The 23,485-nt window shown below is 40.7% G+C and overlaps 1 protein-coding gene across 1 annotated transcript in view; it reads right to left on the bottom strand.

Moving 5' to 3' along the window:
- gabbr2 (gamma-aminobutyric acid (GABA) B receptor, 2) overlaps positions 1–23,485 on the bottom strand; it is a 147,039-nt gene that overhangs the window by 49,424 nt on the left and 74,130 nt on the right. Inside the window, exons 4-12 of the mRNA XM_068332446.1 lie at positions 18,521–18,622; positions 13,936–14,001; positions 13,341–13,529; positions 12,756–12,998; positions 6,588–6,648; positions 2,408–2,488; positions 1,552–1,702; positions 1,200–1,332; positions 62–169 (exon numbers count right to left, since the gene is read on the bottom strand). Coding sequence (XP_068188547.1) covers positions 62–169; positions 1,200–1,332; positions 1,552–1,702; positions 2,408–2,488; positions 6,588–6,648; positions 12,756–12,998; positions 13,341–13,529; positions 13,936–14,001; positions 18,521–18,622 — 1,134 coding nt within the window. The remainder of the gene's footprint in view (positions 1–61; positions 170–1,199; positions 1,333–1,551; positions 1,703–2,407; positions 2,489–6,587; positions 6,649–12,755; positions 12,999–13,340; positions 13,530–13,935; positions 14,002–18,520; positions 18,623–23,485) is intronic.

Here is a 23,485-nt window from a genome sequence, read left to right as displayed (position 1 = left end):
AATGGACAGAACTTTAAATCAGTCTTGTCTGTTCACTGTTAAATAGAATCATTTCCGTTACCTTTTTCTTCATCTTTACATTTTTGAAGATGGCATGCACTCTCCAGGTCTTGGCGAACATGGCACCGAAAGCGGTTGTGTATCCGACAATGAGGATCCATGTCCGAACCTATCAGAACAGCAAGAAAACACAATTACGCTGCACCTCAAACCGTAGATCGAGGCTTAAAACAACATCTGATCTGACAGATATTTGCATTCGTTCTCAAGCGGTTCATTCAAAATAGAACCGAGAAGCATTCTAAAAATAAGAAGCTGTCAGATTTATTTTTCCTCTCAAGGAGCCAGGCTCAGGGAGAACATACTGGACCATGGAAGCTGTCACACTCCTGAGAGTATTTCATCTTAATGAGAAACAAAATTTAGACCTCTCTCTCTCCCTGCTTTGACACAAAGGAACGTGGCTGACATGTTTCAAAAGCTTTAAATTTGAATATAGACTATGAAATCCCGAAAATAGCTGCAGAGTGCTTTTGTATACAGTGTTTGACTTCTGTATCTGCTTTGCTTTTACATGCACGTCTGTGTATGAACATTCCCAAGGTCTGCATTTCTACATTGACACCTGACCCTGCTAGAAAGCAACATCTAGAAAGTAATATTCTAGGTAGGGACAGAGCCCAGGGGGAAAAAGTCAGTGGAAAAAAACCCAGCAATTACGCCATCTATTCTCTAGGAGACTAGCACATATTGATTGGGGAGAAATGGATCGACCTCTATGTTCAACGGTTAAAGAACCTCCTCTGAAAGGACAAGCTCTGTTTTGGTTCTGCAGCAGGACTTCAGCTAGGCGGATGTTTGCTCAAGAGCTGTCCTGTGTGTCATTACTCCTTTATGGATGTGTGTGTCAGTGTATTAAAATCTAGGGAGGTGGCATCTCGATGGAGTATGCATATCACTGTTATCAAAACTCTCTAATTAATCCGGCATCTACATAGTCACACCGTAATGCTACCCGGGGGAAGACAATAATGATGCTGGAGACCCAGAGAGAGCGATTCACTCAGCTTTCACATACTGTCAGTCCAACGGTTATTGTGATTCATGTATTCTTTACGTTTCAACTCATTCTGATGGAAGACAAATACAAATTCTTTTCCTAATTTGATGTCATATGAAAAAAGTGTTGAAGAACTCACGGTGCAGAGGGTCTCAAACTCTTTGTCGGAGACAAAACCTCCATCAAGGCCAAACAGGAAGATGGAGGCGTAGGAGAGCATGCCTCCGAGGATGATCAGGTTGTTCATGTATGGACTGGACATTTTGATCAACCTGAGAGAGAGAGAACATGAATTTAGAAAAGACTGAAGAAGAACAGAATACAATAAATTACACCTTATTGGAATAGAATGTACCAGCAGGCAGTTAAAACTTAGTCACTCTGGTTTCAACTCCATTCACGCCATTCATGCTCTCTTCACTCTCCCTTGACATCAACCCTGCATTCACCGATCTAATGCACCTTCACCAGCCATGTTTCATCTCGCTGACCTGTGGTTGCGGTTCTTGATGTTGAAAAATAGGAACGCCCCCGCCATTAGCATGCCCAGTATGGTGATGGTGGACAGGATACTATAGAGCGGCACGTTGATGTGGCGCCGCTGCAAACGCACAAACGTGCGATCCTTGGGAGGCTCCACGCCTGGAAAGAGAAGATGTGATTTTAAAAGTATGAAACCGCTAATGGAGATGTAGTTTTCATGATATATTTATAAGCGTAGCCAAAGATTGTTCCCTCTCACTTTAGGAACTTCACGTAGCCGACACAAAACCATTTTCACGTAAACCACCAAATTGTGACACTGCAGCAGAAAGAACTCCCTCCCTATCCCCAGTTTCTTGTAGCTGAGTGCATCCACGTCTCTTTATGCGCCACATTGAAGTTATTGTGGTTCCAGGCTGCACTTTCTTATCTTTAACTCTATTTTTCTCCTATCAGTGTGCCAATCGATCTCAGTGGCATCATCTTACACATCTCCTGCTGCTGTGGTCAGGGATGTGGAAACACGCATCTTAGATGGTACTGTTGTGGAGTTCCTGTATGTGGAGCAAGGCCAAGAGGATGGAGAGAGAGAGGGCAGTTCTGGTGGAGGGGGAGAGCAAGGGGGATTGCACAAATCACAACATCTGTCAACACAAGCGAAGACACGGGTAGGAAAGTGGACTGGTGAGAGGACAGTTTTGAGTAATAAAGGAGAGACTCCACACGAGGTGTGTCTGAGTGTTTATGTGTTCTCAAAAGAGCTTGGGTTCAAGAGAGCTAGAGGACAAGAGCGCACACACATCAGATTCTTCAGGACAGACACAAATGCAGTCACACATGCACACATCTGTTCCTCTTTCGTACCTTGGAATCTTATGGAATTGTTGATGAGGTCCAGCACGTCAGCAATTGCATTATACTCCCCCACCTTCACCTCCTGGCCCTCTGTTAAATACACACACATAACATTTATGCAGATATTCACGTATGGTCTTGAACACACTAAACGATCAGCAGGTTAGCAGGCTAACATTTGCTAAAAAAACCAACAACAGACACATAAATTACTAAATATTTCGTGGAGGGTTTTGGTGTTAGACCGACCTTCATTTACATCTTTTGCAAAACCTTGCAATAAATGTATTTTTTCCTGTTTTTGCAAGTTTTGCTAATTAACATTAAATTGCAGCTGAGAATGGTGGAAATATTTCTGCAGATGAACTAAGCTAAATGACATATCAGAATGTGTAACTACACAAGAGGTCAAATTTATTTGCAAAATGACAGTAGCACTTAATGCAGAGATGGTGCACTCAAATATATATGGCAATTTCAGCCCGGTGCAGAAAAGGAAAGCTTCGGGCAATAACGGTATTGATCAGGAAAAATGAACTTCATTCCTGGAGGAGTTCAGAGTCTAGAGTGGTGAACCGACCAATAAACAGACGGGTAGAGCATCCCCGTCACTCACAGCACCAAAGATTATATTACCTTAAACGTTTGGCACACTATTAAAACCACGCAGAGCCTTTCAACCGAATGATCTTCCAGGACCAATTAGCAATTTAACAAATAAATTAAAAGAATAGAAATTTAATACCCTATTTTAAGACTTAATGATGGTACCCTTCAGATGCAGATTAATACCACCAAGAAATAGTGTTCCTGATTATCACAGTCTCAATTATCAGGTTATTTTACCCCAGGGAAACTTACATAATATCGCTGAGCAGATTTCACAAAAAAATCAAAGATACAAACGAGTGAAATCAACATTAAAAGAAGCAGCAAGAGCCAACTTCAAATTCTCACCCAGAGAATCGATTCAGACGGATGCTGAGGGAAACAATGAACAGATGCAGCAGTACCTGCGTATGCATCTCGCAAGACACATGGACTTTAATATTTCATAAACAGAGTCAAGGGGGTGTAAACTGCCAAACACCCCAGTCTGTAAATGCTACTGTCTCTGCGGAGTTCTGCTCAAACCTCAGCGAGGCTATTACAGGGTTCAGGTATTTCTCATTTAGAAACAAAGATCAGTCCCTCCGGTGTAATATTGGGAGGAGGTGTGACCTTGTCAGACAAACCTGGGCATTCGCTGTCCTTCGCTCATATAGATCACTTATTTAGAGAGTACACCGGGGAGACGGGGTGGAGGGGATGGGAGGAGAGGACAGATTACTCTGATTCATTTTCGTAAGGACTACAAACAACCTGTAATTTCTGTAATTCCTCTCCTCTCCTCCTCTCTCCCATTTTATCTGCATACACATTCACAGGATTTCTGTTTCTCAAACTTGCCAGTGCTTAACAAGGATCAATAATCATGTTTCCCTTGACCACGTCCTTTGTTAGGATCTTAACAGCGGAGGGGATTGTGTATCAGCACTCTTCCTTTCAGATGCTGAAATACTATCTCCGTTCCCACAGGGAATATTGATGGCTGCAGCAGGTTGGTGAAACTCGGCCCGTTGCTCAGCCTGGGCAGTGACATTTTCATTTCAAATATTCGTTAACTGAATTTCTTTGATGCAATCATGACAGAGCAGCTCAGACATAACCCTATAGACATGGTACCGCTGCTGTAAATTGTTTCCCAGCAAATCTATAATTGAAAATAGTCACCAATCAATACTCACATTGTTCTTTTTTGAGGAATGTTTGTTTAAAACTTTAATGTCCAACTATTTCTTTGCCTTCAGACATATTAAAGGTCTACCTCATCATCAGCAACTAAAGGGATGAAAGCCAAACTATTAAATTACTGCAAACCATCACCAGTGCCACATATTGTAACTCACATGTATATATCCCTCAGAAGTGTACACTTCTAAATTTGCGTTTCTTTTATTTCTTTTTTATTTTAATTGGATTCCCTGTAGTTTCTGCATTTGGCCACTAGTCTTCCTGGGGTCAACACAAAAATAACAACAGTTTAAAAGACAACAACTTAAAATCACTCAAATATGTACATAAATTTGACAAGAATAAATCAAAACTAAAGGTCAATATAAAGTTCCTAGCTGGCTCATAGGATACTACTCCTACATCAGTAGCACAGTTAGACCATGTTAGTCATAATTCTCAGAATTACTCTAAATTAAATGCTGAACAATAATGGAGCAGAAACTCTCCCTGATTTAAAAACAGGAATGCTAAAGTGATAAAGGGGAAAAACACTTTCCAGACTTGCATAAACTTCATCATGCTAAATCAACGGCATCTGTTATCAGACAAAATCTGATCAACGGAGCTTTCATTAACAACTTAGGGGTCGCCACAGTGTGTCATGATTTTTCCGTTTTAGACGCTCATATTTTATTTTAATTTTAATTATTTGGCAAGGTTTTTGTGTGTGTGTGTGTGTGTGTGTGTGTGTGTGTGTGTGTGTGTGTGTGTGTGTGTGTGTGTGTGTGTGTGTGTGTGTGTGTGTGTGTGTGTGTGTGTGCTGGAAGCCCTCCCAGCCAAAACCCTCTGTATTTATCCAGGCTTGAGACCAGTTTACAGTTGACACTGGCTTGTGCCCCCCCCCCCCCCCCCCGTAGGGCTGCAGATGAACCCGGGGCAGCGTACATGCAAAGCATGTGCTCTACCACTGAGCTACATCCCCAGCTGATCAATGTAGCTTTCATTAATGTGATTAAATGAAATGTGTAGTCAAGCAGTGGTGATTCAGTTCCATGTTAGTCTTGAGTGCTGTAAAACGGTGTTAAACTCCCTACAGACTATACTATAAAAGCAGGAAATAAGCTAGTAAATCTTTTTTTAACCTTTCGCAGAGGTAATATACAGTATATCGTATATCATCGAAAGATTGTGTTTCCTTATCTGTTATGCCCGGTGATGTGTTGATTTAAAATCTGTTCTCAGGGACACCGCAGCTGCGATCAAGACCTCTGGTGGCGGGCTATCTCTCATCCCCATGAGAGACAGAGAGAATAAGAGCCATCAAGGCCCCTGACTAAGAATGTCTGACAGGGTAGAATTGAGGATCAGAGGCTGAGGACGGATGATAGGGTCATGTTGAGGATCAGCGCCTTTTGAAATATTCAAGCTGGTACCATCCCTCTCCTGCTCCTCACTTGGCTCAGGCTCTAGGTGTGTCAAAAGCGTGACAAATTCAAGATCCCTGACAGGTGAGCGGGAAGTGATGAAGAGTAAAGGTTAAGGAGGGATGGCGACATATAATAAAGCTTGTAGGTGATGGTGAAGGATAGCTGTGAGGGGAGTGTGTGTGTTGGAAAGACAGCCACAGCGAAAAGAGAAAGGAATGACAGCGTGTGACAGAAGTGTGTTACGATTTAAGGATAATGCATTTCTGTTAACGTATTAACGTGGTTCTCTTTTCAGTTTGATCAACGTCTAATCATAATCATGTGATGCAGCCTTCCCATGATAGTGCTCCTCCTGCTGTTTTATTTTATTCATGCAGGTAGACAAGGGAGGGGAATTTCATGTGACGTCATCATTACACACACCTAGTCTGGGGAGGAGCTGGGAATCCCCGACATCAAGATTCAATCTTTGGGTTATTTTCTTGCACTCAGCAGGCCCCTAATGCTTAACCAACAGGCTCGGGAAGATGATGCAGGGCCAGACAGTACCAAGGAGTATTTTTTCTACAAACCCTAACTTTCCAAATATCCATTTCAACCATGAAGGAGATCAAGTGCAGCAGAAGACATCGTACCTTATGATTTAGACTAACTGGTACCCACAGACCCCTAAAGGCTTGAAAAATCTTGATCACATTTATAGCTCTGCTGAAAGACCTCATCAGGAGTAGTTGAGAAAGATGTTTTGACTGAAACCATCAGTTTAGTCTAAGATTTTTCAATGTTTCATTTGTAACTGGGCCTCAACAGATTCTAGCAGTAACCAAAAAGAGTCAGGTCAAGAACAAGCTGAACGATGCAAAACAGTTCTTGATGCATTAAAACAAGATTTTCCATTTAATATGGATTAGAAAAAAAAGGTTAATGTTTCCTGAAACCTTGAAGGAAACTGAGCCAGATTAATCTGAGGACTGAAGCACACCTACCTTGAAACTGGTTGAATTTTATGGTGCCCATTCTCTCTCCATTCCGAAACATCACTTGGCCCTGAAAAGGGGTATAAACAGAAATAATGAGTATTTAATCTAAACCATACTATGCATACTTCAATTTATAAAAACATCCTATTCTGATGGAGAAAGCGCTGAATAAGCCGTGAATTTAAGTCCATAAAAATTATCACTTCCAACTGAATTTATGCACAGGGCTTTCCCTGAACTGCAGCATTGATGTCAGAGTGTTGAAGGGTCTTGGCTCCTGCGTAAAGTGCATCTCATCTAATTGAAAATATATAGTTAATAGAGATAAACAATATCATCTTTGGGCCAAATCATATGGTAATTTCCTCAGAATGGCACATTGGAAGGGATTTAAGTGTTCTTCAGATAACATCGGCGCATATCAGATGGTCCAAAGTCAATTCTTTAAGGTGTTCAAAAGCAAAACAAAAAGGTGGTTGAATATTGGGATTCCAGAAAACAACAAACTGAAAAACAATTCCACTTTAAGGCAACATCACAGGAAATATTATATTCGCTATATCTCTACCATGTATGCTCATTCTTCATCTCCATCATTTCCCTCTCTTTTCTCTCAATCTACCTAAGACTTTTCAATTATTATTGAGCCCACCATCTGCTTTCAGAGCTTCTTAACTAAACATTTAATTGGGTTTACATATCGCTGGCAGCATTAACAAAGGTGAGACCAACGAGCAACATCCATAGAAAGACTGGTGGATAGATGGATGGTTAAAAAGAGCATTTGCATTGGCTGATTAAAATACAGTGGGGGAGGATGGGGGGGTCTGGGTAAGGAAACTGTAGAGGCAATTTTGCCTCAAAAAGACGGTAGGCTTTGAAGTAGTGAAGTAGGGTCCCACCCTTCCGTTTGAAACCCAGTCTTTGTGCGACATCTTTGATGTTTGCATACGTGCATGAAAGCGTTTCCAAGTGTGCACTATGAATGAATGCGTGGTCACATTATGCTTCTGTACATGCGTGAGTCCCCGGTGAGGTGGGGTGTGAAAGCAGGACCAGCTACTCTTGATAAATGGAGTCCTGAATGTTGCCTTTCCCCTGGTGATGTACAGCAGATCCGCTAGTGATTTCACACCACAGTGTCAACCTGACTTGTCAACTCTAACAAGTTCCTTTTGTCGCATAGTGCACTCCCCCACAATGTGGTATGCAATTATGCCCGAAGTTGAAGTAGGACAGAACAGTGCACCTCAGTTTAGCTCATTAGATATCACATTCATATAAGTGTGGTGTGTGACCAGGGTCAGGCAATGTGGGTTGAACCTGACAATGAGTGCATGTATCCAGGTTTCTAAAGTATAGCTGCACCGCCACACTTTTACTGTGCATTAGCATTCCTTCTCTAATTGCCCTTCAAGTCAGCAAAAGCTATTGCAAACCTCACCGATACAGCAGCCAGTTATTTTAAAAGCCCTGAATTTGGTCTCTCTTGTGTATGCACGGTTTGCAGGAAAATGCAAAGAGCCACTGACTCTGATATCTTTAACTGGAAACAAATGTCCAACCTACAAAGATTAACATAACCTCTTTGAAAGAATTTAAAGAAGCAACTGTCAAGCTGCTTTGCATGAGATATTATTGTCCTCTGCAGTGGAGAGTTGACCCAGACAGGCTTCCCTAGTTTGGCATTCAAAGGACATTCAGAATGGAGTCACATGGTAGCTGATTGAGCAATCACTTCATCTGTCCGTGTATGTGTGTGTGTGTGTGTGTGTGTGTGTGTGTGTGTGTGTGTGTGTGTGTGTGTGTGTGTGTGTGTGTGTGTGTGTGTGTGTGTGTGTCTGTGTGTGGGTGTGTGTGTGCGTCTGTGTGCGTGCGTACGTGCATGTGTGTGTCTCTCTCTGAAGTGAGACAGGTGGAGGCGTCCAGGTATTGCTTTGTGTGCACAGGTGAGAATACTGTCACTGACAGGAGTACTGGGGTCAAATGAGTTGTCAGTCCGTGGGCTGCAGTTATGAATCCTCCGGGTTTTCATCCGTTTGAAGTGGGAACATATTTGACATGAATGGAAACGTGAAACACACACACACACACGCACACACACACACACACACACACACACACAAACAGAAACACACCTGTCTCTCCTCTCTTTCACCAGACTGCGTGTGTGATGATGCGACTGTTCAGCCTTAGGATGTGCTATTTGCCATTACACAGAAACACACTGATACAACACAATGATCATTTAGCACACATGCTAAAAACAAACCCATTATCCACACACACACACACTTGTCATCCCCATTCAGAAACCTGCTGAGGCTCTTCCTACGTGACTCTCCTGTGGGTCTGACATGTATCTGCACTCTGTCTACCCAGAGATCCTCTGCAGCCTAACCTCAGCCTTCTCTTCTGTGGTCCTGACAGCGGCCAGATCAATACAGTGGAAGCCTCCATTATCACTGTCTTGCCTCTGCTATGTATCCAGCAGCAGGACTGAGATCCGTCACCAACGGTCTAGTCTGGTCCTGTGAAACACGTGTGCACACAATACACGGCTTAAAATTGAGAAACGGCCCATGAGTTTGGGGCATCAATTCTTGGCCAGCAGGAGTCATTCTCAGAGATTTCTGAAAAGGTTTACAGCCACAGTTTGAGAAAATAAAGAAAATAGCACTGCAGCAGCGGTAGCTTTCTGTGTGTCTACCAGTTCCTTTCTCTTTAAAAATGAATGAGAACGTGGCTCAAGCCGTGAACGCAAAATCTACGTACTTTACATAGATTTGAAATTCATCATGAAATTCAATAAACTCAATGGCATGTAATTAAGAGTTTGTATGCAACTTCGATTGATTAAAGTTGCAGGGATGCCAGTGGCTCCAGAGGCAGAGGAGGTCATCCATTAATCAAAGATACTGGGCAAGATAATGAACCTCAAATTGGATAAAATAGAACCCCAAATCAAATAGAATTGTAATGAGGGGGAGTGTTTGGATAAGCAATAGTCCCCTCATATCTCAGGAGGGGGTGGTGTTCCTTCCCAAAGCAGCAGATGACTGCCTATTATCCACACTGCCCAAGCCACAAGACAAGGATATCGATCTGTGGCTATCTTCTCAGAAGACAAATCATGTCTTAAGCATTCTGAGTTAAGGATGTTCCCCTCCTTGTTCCAGAAGTGTGGCTTTAAAATCCTCAAAAGCCTTGCAGACATTGTAAACATGGGTCAGGAAGAGCCATGTTCTTGTTTCCTGAGTGCCGAAAGGAAACTGCAAAATTGAAAGTCATCAATTCCAAACTTAACAAAACATACAGTCAGCCAACTGCCTGTCTTGGAGAAAGAGAAGATGCTTGAAAAGAGTAGAGGATGGATGATAAAGGGACAAAAGCTAGCTGGAAAGCTGATGATGTACTGGATGGAGGACGGCCAGGAGCCAATGACATCCTGACCTACAGGACTTTAGCTGTCCCAAAATAAAAGTTACTCCCTCAAATAAATGTGTAAAATCGTGACATTAAAAGTCAACAATGATTTCGGGGAGGTTTTTTCTTGTACTGATATTGACAAGAAATTTAAAGTTTTTGTAATTCCTATGTAATTAAGTCCGTGAGACTTAACAGGACTCTTTTTTGCCCTATTGAATTTATTTTCAGTTAAAAATTTGAGGAAAAGAGCTTGAACTTGTTTCGTCATCACAAATCTTAACTTTTAACGGATTACTCCTGACCAATAGACTGGTTGCTATGGGAATATTCCCCCTAGGCGATACAAACAAAACCTACTGACTCATTGTCTGGAAAAAGCCCCAAGTTGATATGATCCCATTCAACCAGTGACATTAAACCAAAGATAAAAATGCAGAATTATCTTTGTTGTATCCATGACTGTAATAATCCTGATTACAATCCATAATGTTATTTTCATGTAAAATCATTCAGTGCCCCTTTTATTCATGTCTTTCATTCATAAAGGGGGACACTGATTGACAGTAACAACAGTTACTGTTTGAACTTTACATGTTTAAATGCTGCTGAGAGACCTCTAAAAGGATCCTTCATAAAATTTATACTTTAATTGAAGTACATTTCGAGGGAGACACTTCTGTAATTTGTTTAATAACAGATATTAAAACTGGACTTCTACTTGGAATGAAGTATTCATACCCTATGGCACTGCTACATCTACTTAAGCACAGCATCTGAGCACTCTTCCCACTGATGATGGCTACATATGTAGGATTAATGTGAAATGAAAGTAGAGGGGAAAGGACTGTCTAAACAACTGGACTTCATCATCTCGTGTGTGTGCCTGGAGTAAAAAGTGAAGTTCATCCATATTCCTGCACTGCTTCACTTCACGAGTCTCTGAGGAAAGCCTCGGTGTCAGCCGGCTTCTGATCAGCGGCCCTGAGACGGTCCACGGTGAGAAAGGTGAAGGGGGTTGGGGGCTTGTGATGATTTCATGCAGGGGCTGCAGTACACATGTAGCCGGAGGACATCTCAAAGGACCTGGCAGTGACACGATTCAAGAGCCTGTGTTGGTTTTCTCTAACCCTGTTTTCCTCTCTACATATAATTCACACTTGCTCTTCTGGCATTTGCTGTGCTCTATATTAAAATCTATGTTTTACTTTATTGCATTGATATACTTTTGTCTTATCTCTCACACCACATTTAGTCAATGTTTATATGAAAATGATGAATATTTATTGAGAATGGCGCCTCTGTAATTTCCCACCATGGCCGATCTCTCTCCCTTTTCTCCTCACTTGCATTTTTCAGGCCATTTATTTGTAAACACAGTTATGAATATGATATGAGCGATGTTCTAATATGCTGCTGGGCTCTGCATGCCTACTGGCTGTCTGGGCTGGCAGCAGCGTGGCATCCTCTAATAATGGAGTGGCCTTTAAAAGGGAACAGGAGATATACTCTATTGGCTCAATAGGAAGTAAGAGTGAACACACACACACACACACACACACACACACACACACACACACACACACACACACACACACACACACACACACACACACACACACACACACACACACACACACACACACACACACACACACAAACATAACGTAGCCACCAGGATCAATTTTGAATGCATTGAAGTGAGTCAGCAGGACCAAATGGCATCACTTCATACAGGCTTTAGGCTTCATACAGACAAAGAAGGCTAAGTGACCTTCTCTGCAAACAAGCTCCCAGCTTTAGAGAGCAGCATTAAATGCATATTTGATGTTTTGACATTTATCAATTCCAGATGGATTACAAAGTGTTTAAGTGCATAGACACAGCTAGATATCTGTTTGTATCTGTGTGCAGGATGTATCTGTCTCCTCATCCTCACTGCATCTTCATCATCATTTGTAAAACTAGAAAATGAGAGTGTGATTGTAGCCAGGGTGCAATTTCTTGAGGAGAATGGGGTGGTTGTCCTCCCTCTGGTTTTTAAATCTCTAGCTCTGCTGAATTAATTTTATCTTCGGGGGCACAACCCCAGGAATTGTTGAGAAAAAAGTGAAATAACAGGCAGGTTGTGAGAGTTTTCTTACAAGTAGTCTATAGTCTTCGTTGCTGGCACTATCAATCTGACCCAAAGTGTCGGCCGTCTTGTTGTTTGGAACGTCCCCATGCACATAAATACACTGTGTGTCCGTTCCTTGCTTCTTAAGTTCAAAGAGATACGGATAAAAGAAGGACAAAACGCTACAGATGATGCACCAACAGAAAAATCTACATGAAGTCTTACATCAGAGCAAAACACTCACTTAGTCTCACATTTGCTGAATTATTTTGACATGATGTGACATCTTAATTTATGAGGTGTTAATGTTATATTATATTATATTCACATGATCGGCCCTTATCCATGGTCCTAAATCCTAATTAGGACATCTTCTGCATCCTGGCTGGCACAGAAAATGAAATCTTTCTTCTTGTCTTCAAATTTGTATTAAATATGAATGTTCAACTGTTTGGATTTAGGCTCATAAGAAGAAGAAGAAGAACAAGAAGAAGGTATACTTTATTGATCCCCTGGGGAAAATTACGTAAGGCCTACCATTATCCTACAGAATTAGGCCTTTTGATTGCTTAGTTTTTCTTGATAAAGAAAACTACACGATTTTGACAAATTGCTCCCTGTTCATAACTTACCGTAACACCATAGAAGTTGGTCTCATTCATAACATCCAGCACCATTTTTCCTACATCCCGGTCGTCCACAGTAAAGTTATGGTAGATATTCTCACGTTGTTTTGAACGGAGCAATTCCATCACTCGAGTCAGGGTTTTAGCAATGACCCAGATCCCGTCATAGGCAAAGCCATGAAACTTGCTTGCCTCCACACCTTTTTGCTGGAGCTCCCGGCTGTACTCCCTTTCATACTCCTTAGGGGTCTAAAAGAAAGGTAAAAAGGGGAAATAGACTGTTTTAGTGTTGATTCTTTCAGATGTACTTATATAGGTGCAACTTTGTCAAAGGAGAAAGTATTATTTCCCATAAAATATATAAAAAAAGACCCATAATTGATTCTGGTTTGCAAACATGCATCTATCTTATGAAGATATTTTTTGGGTGAAGACTTTCTCATGTCTCCACAAGTAATGATAAATACAAAAAGCTCCAGAATAGATTAAGAGAGAAACATTGATAAGTGGAGCTAACACAATAATACAAATTCATTTCAAAGCTTTATTAATTTTCAGGTCTTTAGAGTTGCATCAGTGGTCGTCACTCACCCTGTCAGAGATGCCTTTGGTCTGCCGAGAGCTGAGCGGTTCGAAGTCCACACTAATGTATCCCTCCATGGCTGTGAGCAGCTTCTTGGTGGTGCAGTTGGTGGTGTTGGCCTGTTCCCACCAGTTACCCTGGTACCAGCCGGGGATAATCCACTGGTATTTGCTCCCAAACATGTTCAGGTTATATGCCTGGGAGAAGAAAGGGAATTTAGTACATAAATACGTACATAAATGTTACCTTATGTGTATTAATTCTTACCTAAAGTAAAGTGCTCTTAAATCAAAGCTAGATCTTGGCATAAGTGTTGGAGTAAGTGTTGAAATGACCTTATATGGAAATCATAAACTAAGTACCAATGTTAGAATAACATGAGCCAAAACCATTGGATAGCAAATTATTCTGATCCCTGTTAGCATGAGACATTTATCTACACATAACTCTATTTTCTCATTGTAAATGTCACGTCGTGTACTATTAGATGCTCAGCATGTGGATCAGAGTGAACAAAATTATCCCCTTGGTGTAACACAGCAAGACAAACAGCAGCGAAAAAGTTTTGTGAGGTTTCACTCTGAAGGTGAACTGAAGACTTACGCAGCAGAAGACTTTGGAGGCCAGGTTCTCATCGAACTGCCCGATGATGATTCTCACGTCGTTGTCCTGAAAAAAATAAATGAATAAAAAGAGGTCACGACTTTAACTGCCATTGAAAACAGCTTATAGAATAAATGAAAGCCTACAATAGGTCTGGCTTTCCTGTTACTTCTTCTCATTTTTCTGTAGCCTAACTCCTCTCAACCTGTCTGTAGAAAAGTTAAATACGATATTAAAATTTGTGGAATGTATAATTTGCCAGATGTTCTTTGGTCAAAATTGCCACCCTGCACAATAACCCATTACACGTTGTCATGGAAACCACACAAAAAGGACTTAATATAAAAATCAAAATACCAGAAGAAATGACAACTTAATTCAGTTGAGGTCTACAGTATATACAGTTTTTTAAAGCTTGAATTATGGTCTGTGAGATTTGAGCTACACAAAAAAATATTACTAATATGCTGATACCCTACATCATTTTTATGTCCGAGGGATAAATCACACATTACAGTACAAAACTGTACATCACATCTAATCCCATAATACTGACAGATGTTTGATGAAACCATATCTGGCATTTTGCTAAAGCACACCAAGACGAGTGGGAATTAAACTCCAAATAAACCAGTTTAGAGCTAAAGCTGCTCCAAAAATGACAATTCAAGCTCAAGCAAATAGACTAACTCAGGTACTGAAGATAAGTAGGTGTGCGTACTATATTTTAGCATAATCTGCTCCAGAAATTGAGTTTAAACTATGTTGAACTTGTTTTGTGGAATATAAGAGAAGAAAAACACAGATCACTGAGGTTGACAGTGGAGATGGAGTGTGGAGTTTTCACTGTGTCATATAAAGAAACTCTTGAGATTGATGTTATTGAACAATGAATTTGATGAAGGACCAACTTCACGGTTTTGGAATTATTGGTCTTGCACAGTAATCCAGTAATATGGTTCACATTATTCACAAACATACTTAATGGCAAGTGTGTTTTTTGTACTAACACTATTTTACTCCAAGTGGTGCATTCCCATCTTGTTCTGATTAGATGAGAACGCTCTACATTACAAACCATACAGCAAAGCCACTCAGTGGCACTGCTGACTCAAGCCAGGGTCATTGTGAAATTCAATTATAAAATAGAACATGAAATGTTCTGAAAATGTGTTTTACAATCGACCTGGGTTTGAACTGTGAGGAAAAATACTAATGACAGCAGCTTTAAAAGAAACAGTGGAGTTACAGACACACCAACTGTGATCTCAAGGAAGATGTGACATCCTGCATGTACCCTGTATGCTGAATCAAAATAAATCATCACAAATATATAGTGATATATTCCCTCAGGTAGTTTGTTTTCCCTCTAAATACAATAGGTTGGATATGCTAGTCAGTTAAAGGCAAGTAGATTTAAGGAAGTAGGTAGGATAAGGAATAGATTGAGGAGAATGATTACTTGCAGAAAGCTGAGCAGTTCAATCAAAAAGCTTCTCTGGTGGCTTTTCTTCATAGCCAAAGAGCATGCTGGGACAATAAAGGGTAACGTTTGTGCAAAATCCTCAGTGTCGTTGCTGTGCTCTGGCACCAATCCATGTCTATTTGTGTTAATGTGCTTGAAGGGTAGGTAGTTGGTCGTAGCGCCAGTGGCTTCTCGATAACATTGTCTTCTTTGAAGAAAAATCTCTTCACTCAAATGACCAAAGAACGACAGTCTCAGTGTGAGGTCTGCCTGGCAACAGCATGAAAAGACAGTTGGGCGGTTGTGTGTCTAGCCATGAGTAAGTGTGTTCTGGATAGACAGACCGGGGCGTTATTGGGCCCCAAATCACCCTCATTACTTGAGCTCTTACATAACCATAATGATAATTGTTCTCAAAGAGGGCAGTCTTAACAGCAGCCTTGAATGTTCTCTCCACGACAGTTTGTTAGTAACTTAACGATGGTGATTTATATGTGAAAATGCTTTTGAGTAATGTTGTACCTCATAAGCCCAATCAGACACTGGGTGGGCTTATTAGGCACACACACGCACACATGCACACACGCACACACACACACGCTACTAATGATGCTCTTTTATGAGGTAGTGGTGAGGTGATGTGCAGACTGGACAACATACCACTTTGACCCTGCAAATATCCTCCCATTCTATGTGTGTGGATAACTGCAAGCTGTGTGTCCATGTGATCAGGGGTATACATTTATAGTGTGTGGGAGTACAGATCCGTGATGAGCACTTTGTGTTATATACACTCTGTACGACCACAAACTCTATTTTATATCTTGACCCGGAAGTCAAAATTTCTTAATAGAGTTTCTTAAATAAATGCCTGATATGTCCATGCTCACGTTCAGGGTGAAGAAATCATTGGTACTGTGGAAACGTACAAAATTTCAAAATGAAAATGTCCAGCAGAGGCGATTAATCAGTTTGAAAGGGAGCTAAAACCACATTACAGGACCTGCAGTAGCTGCCTGAAAAATGTTATCAATAATGAACCACATATGAAATGGACAATCCTATAACTGAAAATCCCTGCAGCTATAATATATTAGAAATACTGTATGCATTATTACTTATGAGAAAAAAATTAATTATGAGAGAATTAATACATTGTCTCTTGTCACAAACACTTTAGTGCCAGACTTCAGAGCTCAGACTGCCAGAAATACATTCATGACAGGGAGCATTAAAATGTAAAATTTAAAATAACTGCTTTAAAATGGATTCACAGAAAAAGGAAGTTGGTAAGTTGGTTTACAAATGACTAAAACTGAAGGCAAAGCATGTATAAAAGGCCCTTTAGCCATGCAGAAGTTGCTGCATCGGTCAGGCAAAAACTGTTGAAAAAGAAATGGACCATGCAGTTCTACGTCATATCTGATGGGCGAGACTCTTGAATGCATGATAAATAATTAAAATATAATGAATAATAAAGAGTTTTTGAACTTAATTTAAATTCTGGGACATTTTTTCTCATGAGGCCCTCCATTGAATACAAGCGCCTTAAACTGTCCATCGGTCACGAATAGCCTAAGAAGCCGCGCTCAATAAAAACGTCTGCTTGCACTGCTATTCAATGTTAAGATTTTAAACCTAATGGCTGCTAAGATTGGAAGATATACAGTATGTGTGTGTGTGTGTGTGTGTGTGTGTGTGTGTGTGTGTGTGTGTGTGTGTGTGTGTGTGCGTGTGCGTGTGCGTGTGTGTGTGTGTCCATGCATGTGAATTGTCAGCCTGTCCACTAATTTGTGACAAAGAAGAAGAGCTAAAGATGAAAAAGCAGAAATCTAGAAGGATGCTTCAAGGGCTCGCAGTTGAGATGCCTGTCTGCTTTGTGAATATTCCAGCTGGATCACAGATGTGAGTGCTCTATTTGTGGTTCACAAAGTGATGCTCCCCCTCCCCTCAGAACTTCGCATCCGTCAACCCCCCCCCCGCATCCCACACTCACAGTCGCGCATACACAATCAAACACAACGCTGCACCAAAAAAATAAAAAAGGCTCATCTTCACGAGGAAATCTGTGTCACCCTCTACATCATCATCATCATCATATTACGTAGCTGTCTGGGAGATGCCAAATGCTACCGCAAGATGAGCGGGAGACAGACCATAAAGGTGTCAGAGGCCCCCCCACCCCTTCACTTACATGCAGCATGTAGATATCTACAGGAACAAGAACGATGGTGTCAGTTTTAACTGTCTAAACATGCAGAGTTACACATATATATCATGGAAGACAGCTTCCCTTCCTTTTTTTTCTGTCTTCTCAATTCCTGTCTCTTCTCTTCCAGCATCTTTTCTTTCCTTTCTCCATGTAAATAACTTCCTATCTTAAATACATATTTATATTCCTCCGCAACAACAGCTTGCACATTACACATTAAGCCCAACAGCCACTGGGTCACGTGTTTAATTCATTTCCAATGACAATGATTCCACTACAAACTATGCAAGGCACCGACTCATGATGCATGCAGAATTGGTAAATGAGGCCAAATGCATCTCTAATTGCCTCTGGAGGTAGTTTGGATAATTTTGCCTCCACACTTGACTGCATTTACATCTGAATTTCATGCATTTTTACATTGTCTGTGGGAATTTTTGCTAAACCGTGCATGTTAGAAGCATCAGTGAATAGTCTGAAGATGGACAGGTTTAGAATCTAATGGTGTCATTGTGTCCTGTCTCATTTAATTTCAGTGGAGAGAAAGGAAAATAAATAAGGAATGCTTTATGCATGGGTATGGAGTGTATATGGTTAAAAAGCCCATTAAACATCCATTAGTCTGGGCAGGTCATTAGGGGTCGTTGCAGAGACCCCCCTGCCAGTACAGTGTCATCATTACGGCTCCATTAGTCTCATTGAGAACGATTCTGCTCTGCCCAGTTAAATTATTCATCCCCTACATTTGATATGTGATGGCACCGATTCATAAGCAAATATAATATTAAAGAAAATATTGAGTTTTGACACTGAAAACCATCTCGACATTGGTAATTTGGAGCATCTTTGAAATAACAGTTATTGCATGTGTTTATTCACATCGTTCAATATCAGGCTGGATCTCTTACCTTGAGCTTCTTGACATTGACACACGGGTCATTGGAGAAACTTTCAGTGTCTGCGATCTGAATGTCAGCTTTCTCCAGCTCACTCGTTAGATCATTTCTCACCTGAGAGAGACAGGAACACACATAAATGATCATTTCAAATGCAAAATATTCAATGCTCTGCCCTTTTTGTGTGTCAGCAAAAATCCACATGCACAATTGTTTGCATTGCTTAATTAGTACAGATGCTAACCAAGCTGTGCTCAGAGTTTGTTGGTCACATAATTCACACAGATGTGACTTAAAAACATGTTTTATGATTGTTTGTAATTCATGGTTTATGACAAATCAGATATACATACATTTGCAGCAGCTATAGATGTATTATGATGTATTGATTCAAATCAATTGGTGGGTAATGCAATCTGAGAGGGATAATAGAGTGTCTGATGTCAGTGTTTAATATGTCAAAACGTGTGCTTTAAGAGAAAAAAGATTTACATATTGAAATTTACTGGTGACATCATCTCCTTTCCCTTTGGTCAGTTTTTTTTTTTTTTTGGATGTCCTCCGGCTTTGCCCCCTGGCCATCGGTCTCCTCCACCCTGGCCTGACAGCTTGGCATCAGGGCCCATGTTGAGACATCAGAGAGGGTGTGTGCTCTAATGGGCTTGCCAAGCTCATTTGGCAGAGGCTACTTTTAACAGCTAACAGATGAAGACTCTGTGTATTTGCCCAATATGCAAATGTGAATTAAAACGTGTGCCAAAGTTTATATTATTTTAAGTAGTCCTATATCACGCTGATGGTAAATGGACCATACTTAAATAGAACCTTTGTAGTCTGATTGCCGCTAAAAGCTCGCCCACATTGCGATAACCACAACTATCATTGATAAATATCGATAGTCTACACAGGCTGAATTGATATTACTTATGATGACAGGTTGTCACAACAAACCACACACTTCAGGCAGACATTAAGAAAGGAGGTGGGAACACGTTCAGCCTTCATTCACATTTTGATTAAAGTAAAATTGTAGCAGGGAGCTGAAATGTAACTTTTATGAGTTTTTTGGTGCTCACCTTGTGTGCAATACAGAATTACCAGTGAATTGCAACTGTCTTATAGCTGTTTATTCAAAGGTTTTGTATGTAGGATGGATTTAAGGTAGTGAAACATTAAAAATATTTACAGCACATGAAAGCAGTGTGAGTTTATAACACCTGGCAACTGTGAGGATACAAATCCATGACTTGCTACTGCTACTGTCAATGCAGTCAGGTCTGTGAGCTAGTTCAGGCAGACAGTGTGAGCTGCACTGCTCTCACCTAATATTCACATGACAGAACTCATTCTCCTCAAACGTCAGCGATCACAGCCTAGAGATCGGCGTGCTACCTGAGTGTTCCCATCATTCTCTCTGCTCGTCAATACTCCTGCCGCTGTGCATGTGTAATCAAGAAGACTGTTACATTCTCCAAATCAATGGATCAACAACAACATAAAATTTATCCCCCACGTCTCTGAATGTCACCTGTCATAATTTCCTCCTCCTCTGGTTCCCCCCTGGAGGGAGTTCTAAATCACTTTGTACATCACTCACTCCTGTACAAACATTCTTTTCGATGTACTGCTCGCTGAGCTGAAACAACAAGGAGGCCAGCGTGGATCAATACAACCAGGTTTTTTCTCTTGAGCAACAACTTGCAAGGTGGTCTGGACAAGCACAGCGTCCTGTTGTGTTTTATGTTCATCTGAAAGACCTAGTTTCTGCGGTGCTAAAAGAAATCCAGCTAAGACTGCAGCAGGTAACATCTGGGATTGAAGAGATGAGGTGGAGCGACAACAAAAGTGGGATCGAATAAAAATCACACTAATAAAAAAAAAAAAAAAAAAGCCCTTGTCACAGGAGGATGCTTTTAATTTGGTTTTGCATTCCCTCCAATGAGATGGAAAAAGACAAAGGCATGTGTGCTCTGGTGGACTGAGCATATTAGATAGAGAGGGGAGAAGGTGGGGGGGAGGGTGGCCAGATGGATTGAGGGACAGCATGAGGGAAAGTCAGCAGCTTTCCTGCATGTCAAAAAAGATCTTCAACCGGCACAGGCTGGGAATCACCAGCAGCAAATAAAGGAGAGCACAACACAATTTTTTGACACATAACCGCGTAAATAGGTAGGTCTTCTTGTCACGATGATTTTTGCTATCTCAGTTTCTCAATTCTAAAATGCCTGAAAACAGTGAAAAATAACAATTCACTAAATTCTTAAAACCTCAAGGTGAAATTTTCAGATCTCATGTTTTTCGAGCATTTGTACAAAAGAAAAATTTAATTGGTGCACGCGTGATGCAAGAAGAGTGTAGCAAAACATTACCAAAGTGTTCCGTAGTTTAATAAATGATGTTAAATATGAATTTGAAATCAAAATAGTCTGTTAATATTGATATTCCCTCAAGGAGTTCTCTAATAAAGAGTAATTCACTACAAATGTATCAAACAAATCGTGCAGTTCAGACTAAAATAACGAGAGACTCAACAAACAGTGTTCTCCGATGGTCTCCTGTCATTCCCAGTACAATCACAGGAAAAAGCCATTCTAGAGAGGACTTACTACATATTTACATGTAATAAACAGCAGCTGATGACTGAAAACAAACTGTAAAATTGCCAAACACGAATGACAACCGAGCATTTTTTGATTCCAAACAGGATTGTTGTGCAAAGCAGCAATGAAGTGAGAGACATTGGATACTGAGAGAATAACATCAGCTAAATATATCGGTACTCATGCTGCAATTAAATACTGGAGCTCAGAGGGTTCCAGGCTGAGGACAACATCCTAATCCGGTTCTCAGTCAGGTTCGTCATCCGACGGCCTGACGATGGATGATCCAGGAAGAGTCCTGCTTGTCTGGCAATCTCAATAATGTTGATTGCCATGTGAATGTGTGTGTGTGTGTGTGAGTGTGTGTGTGTGTGTGAGCGCACGCAGTTGTATGTGCATGTGTGTTGTGCATTCCGCTGAATGAATCCTTAACAAGTGTTACATAACATTAACCTTGCGAGCAGTTTCCCTGGGAAACAGCACTGAAGTTCAGTACATGTGTGTGTGTGTGTGTGTGTGTGTGTGTGTGTGTGTGTGTGTGTGTGTGTGTGTGTGTGTGTGTGTGTGTGTGTGTGTGTGTGTGTGTGTGTGTGTGTGTGTGTGTGTGTGTGTGTGTGTGTGTGTGTGTGTGTGTGTGCGTGTGTGTGCATTGGAGAGACAGACCGAGACAGACAGAAAAAGGTGTGATGGAGATGACAACAGTGTGAATAATAGACTCTTTATCCTGTGAATGTGCATTCATACTGTATACTGTATATACTGAACAGTAAAATATGTATCAGTGGTGTCCCTAAACCCAGATTAAATACAGAGAACACAAATATTCAGATGTTATCATTGCACATCCTTTCCCTAGAGCTACAATACTCTATAAATATAGGCTAAGGCATTTTACTCGCCTGGAAAATTTGCTTACGAGGACACAGATGCACCTGGAACTGGAAAAACTCAATATGTGCTAATGTGGACTGATCATAACATCTATGTTATTAATATGACTTAAAAACCCAAAGCAATTTACATAAAGTATATCTAAATATATAAGAATGCACAAAATAAAGAAAGTAGGTATGACTTGTTAAATGGTTTTAAAACCCTTTTGTCTGAGATAACAGGAGCTCATTTGTTTATCATTGGATAATGGATAGAAATGTATTCCAACCTGGTTGATTTGAACCTCCCATTGTGGAGATTCATGAAACAGTGCCTTCTGCTAAAGGAGATATCATTTTAACACAATGCAGTGTTATAATGTTATTAATATTTTGCAGTCTGGGAGTATTCAAACAATATTTACTACTTCACATCTTATCAACCATTTGTCTTGCGACAAGCTACCGCGATTTTCTGATGCTGTGCTCTGAACTTGATAGAGGATTGTGCAAATAATAAAGTAGGAAAGTGATGCTTGCATATTTGTAAATCAGGATTAGAAGCCAATCTTGTGGCAGGTTGATTGAATCGGGCCGCCCATCTTCCACCCGTCCTAAGCCCCTTGGTGCTTCCAGGAGGGGAGCGATAAAGGGATTTGGGCTCTCTGAGATTTGCAGTGAAACTTCTTATACACCCCCCATAAGGTGGCTCATACCCCCAGCTGCTGAGCAGATTGTTTTCAGCCAGAGCCTCGAGGCAAGGGCTGACAATGTGTTCCTCATATTCCGACTTGGAATACCGTTTGCCTTTTCGACTAAATGTTCCTCAAGTCTCACATGTGATGTAATGTGAGTTTGAGTCATTATCAAAAGGTTCGTTCTTTTTAATGTGTCACTATTCATTTCACTATCACATATTTTATTAATAGTTTCAGTCCACTGGCTGAAACATATTTTCCTCCTTGCTTTTATGGTGAAAAAAACTGCTGGACTCTTGAACAAAAGTGGAAATCACAGGTAAACATTCAAGTCTTTTACAAACATTACATCCTCTCATCTCTTTTTCTTTGCTTTTTTTTTTCTAGCCAGCAAATGATTTGTACACATTACTAAAAGATGAGACTTAGTCATATTGGCAGGGTTATATTAGTTTTAGTTTCAAAAATATTAATCTTCACTATCACTCAAAGTTGTAGAGAATCCTTCCGCGGAGTTTACGTGGGTGGGAAAATATCAATTTCGTCAATGGTTGGAGAGCTGGTTGACTTTAATTAATTGCCACCCACTGAAATCAAAGTTGGCATCATGTGAAAGACAACTGAAAATAAATGAAGTCACTGTTCAGTTCTGATGCTGTTTCCCGGTCCCTGCATCTGTAGATGAGAACATATAAATAGTCCCGATGGAGAAGATATTCATTGAAATGATAACCTCCACCATCGGAGGATGAAATAGTTTCTCCTATGAGGCTCAGAGGAGTGAGGATGACATGACTGGAATGAACC

Source organism: Antennarius striatus, chromosome 14 (assembly GCF_040054535.1).
Source record: "Antennarius striatus isolate MH-2024 chromosome 14, ASM4005453v1, whole genome shotgun sequence".
Classification (NCBI taxonomy): Eukaryota; Metazoa; Chordata; class Actinopteri; order Lophiiformes; family Antennariidae; genus Antennarius; species Antennarius striatus.
The sequence above is the reverse complement of the archived record's forward strand: the minus strand, read 5'-3'. Positions and strand labels throughout refer to the sequence as shown.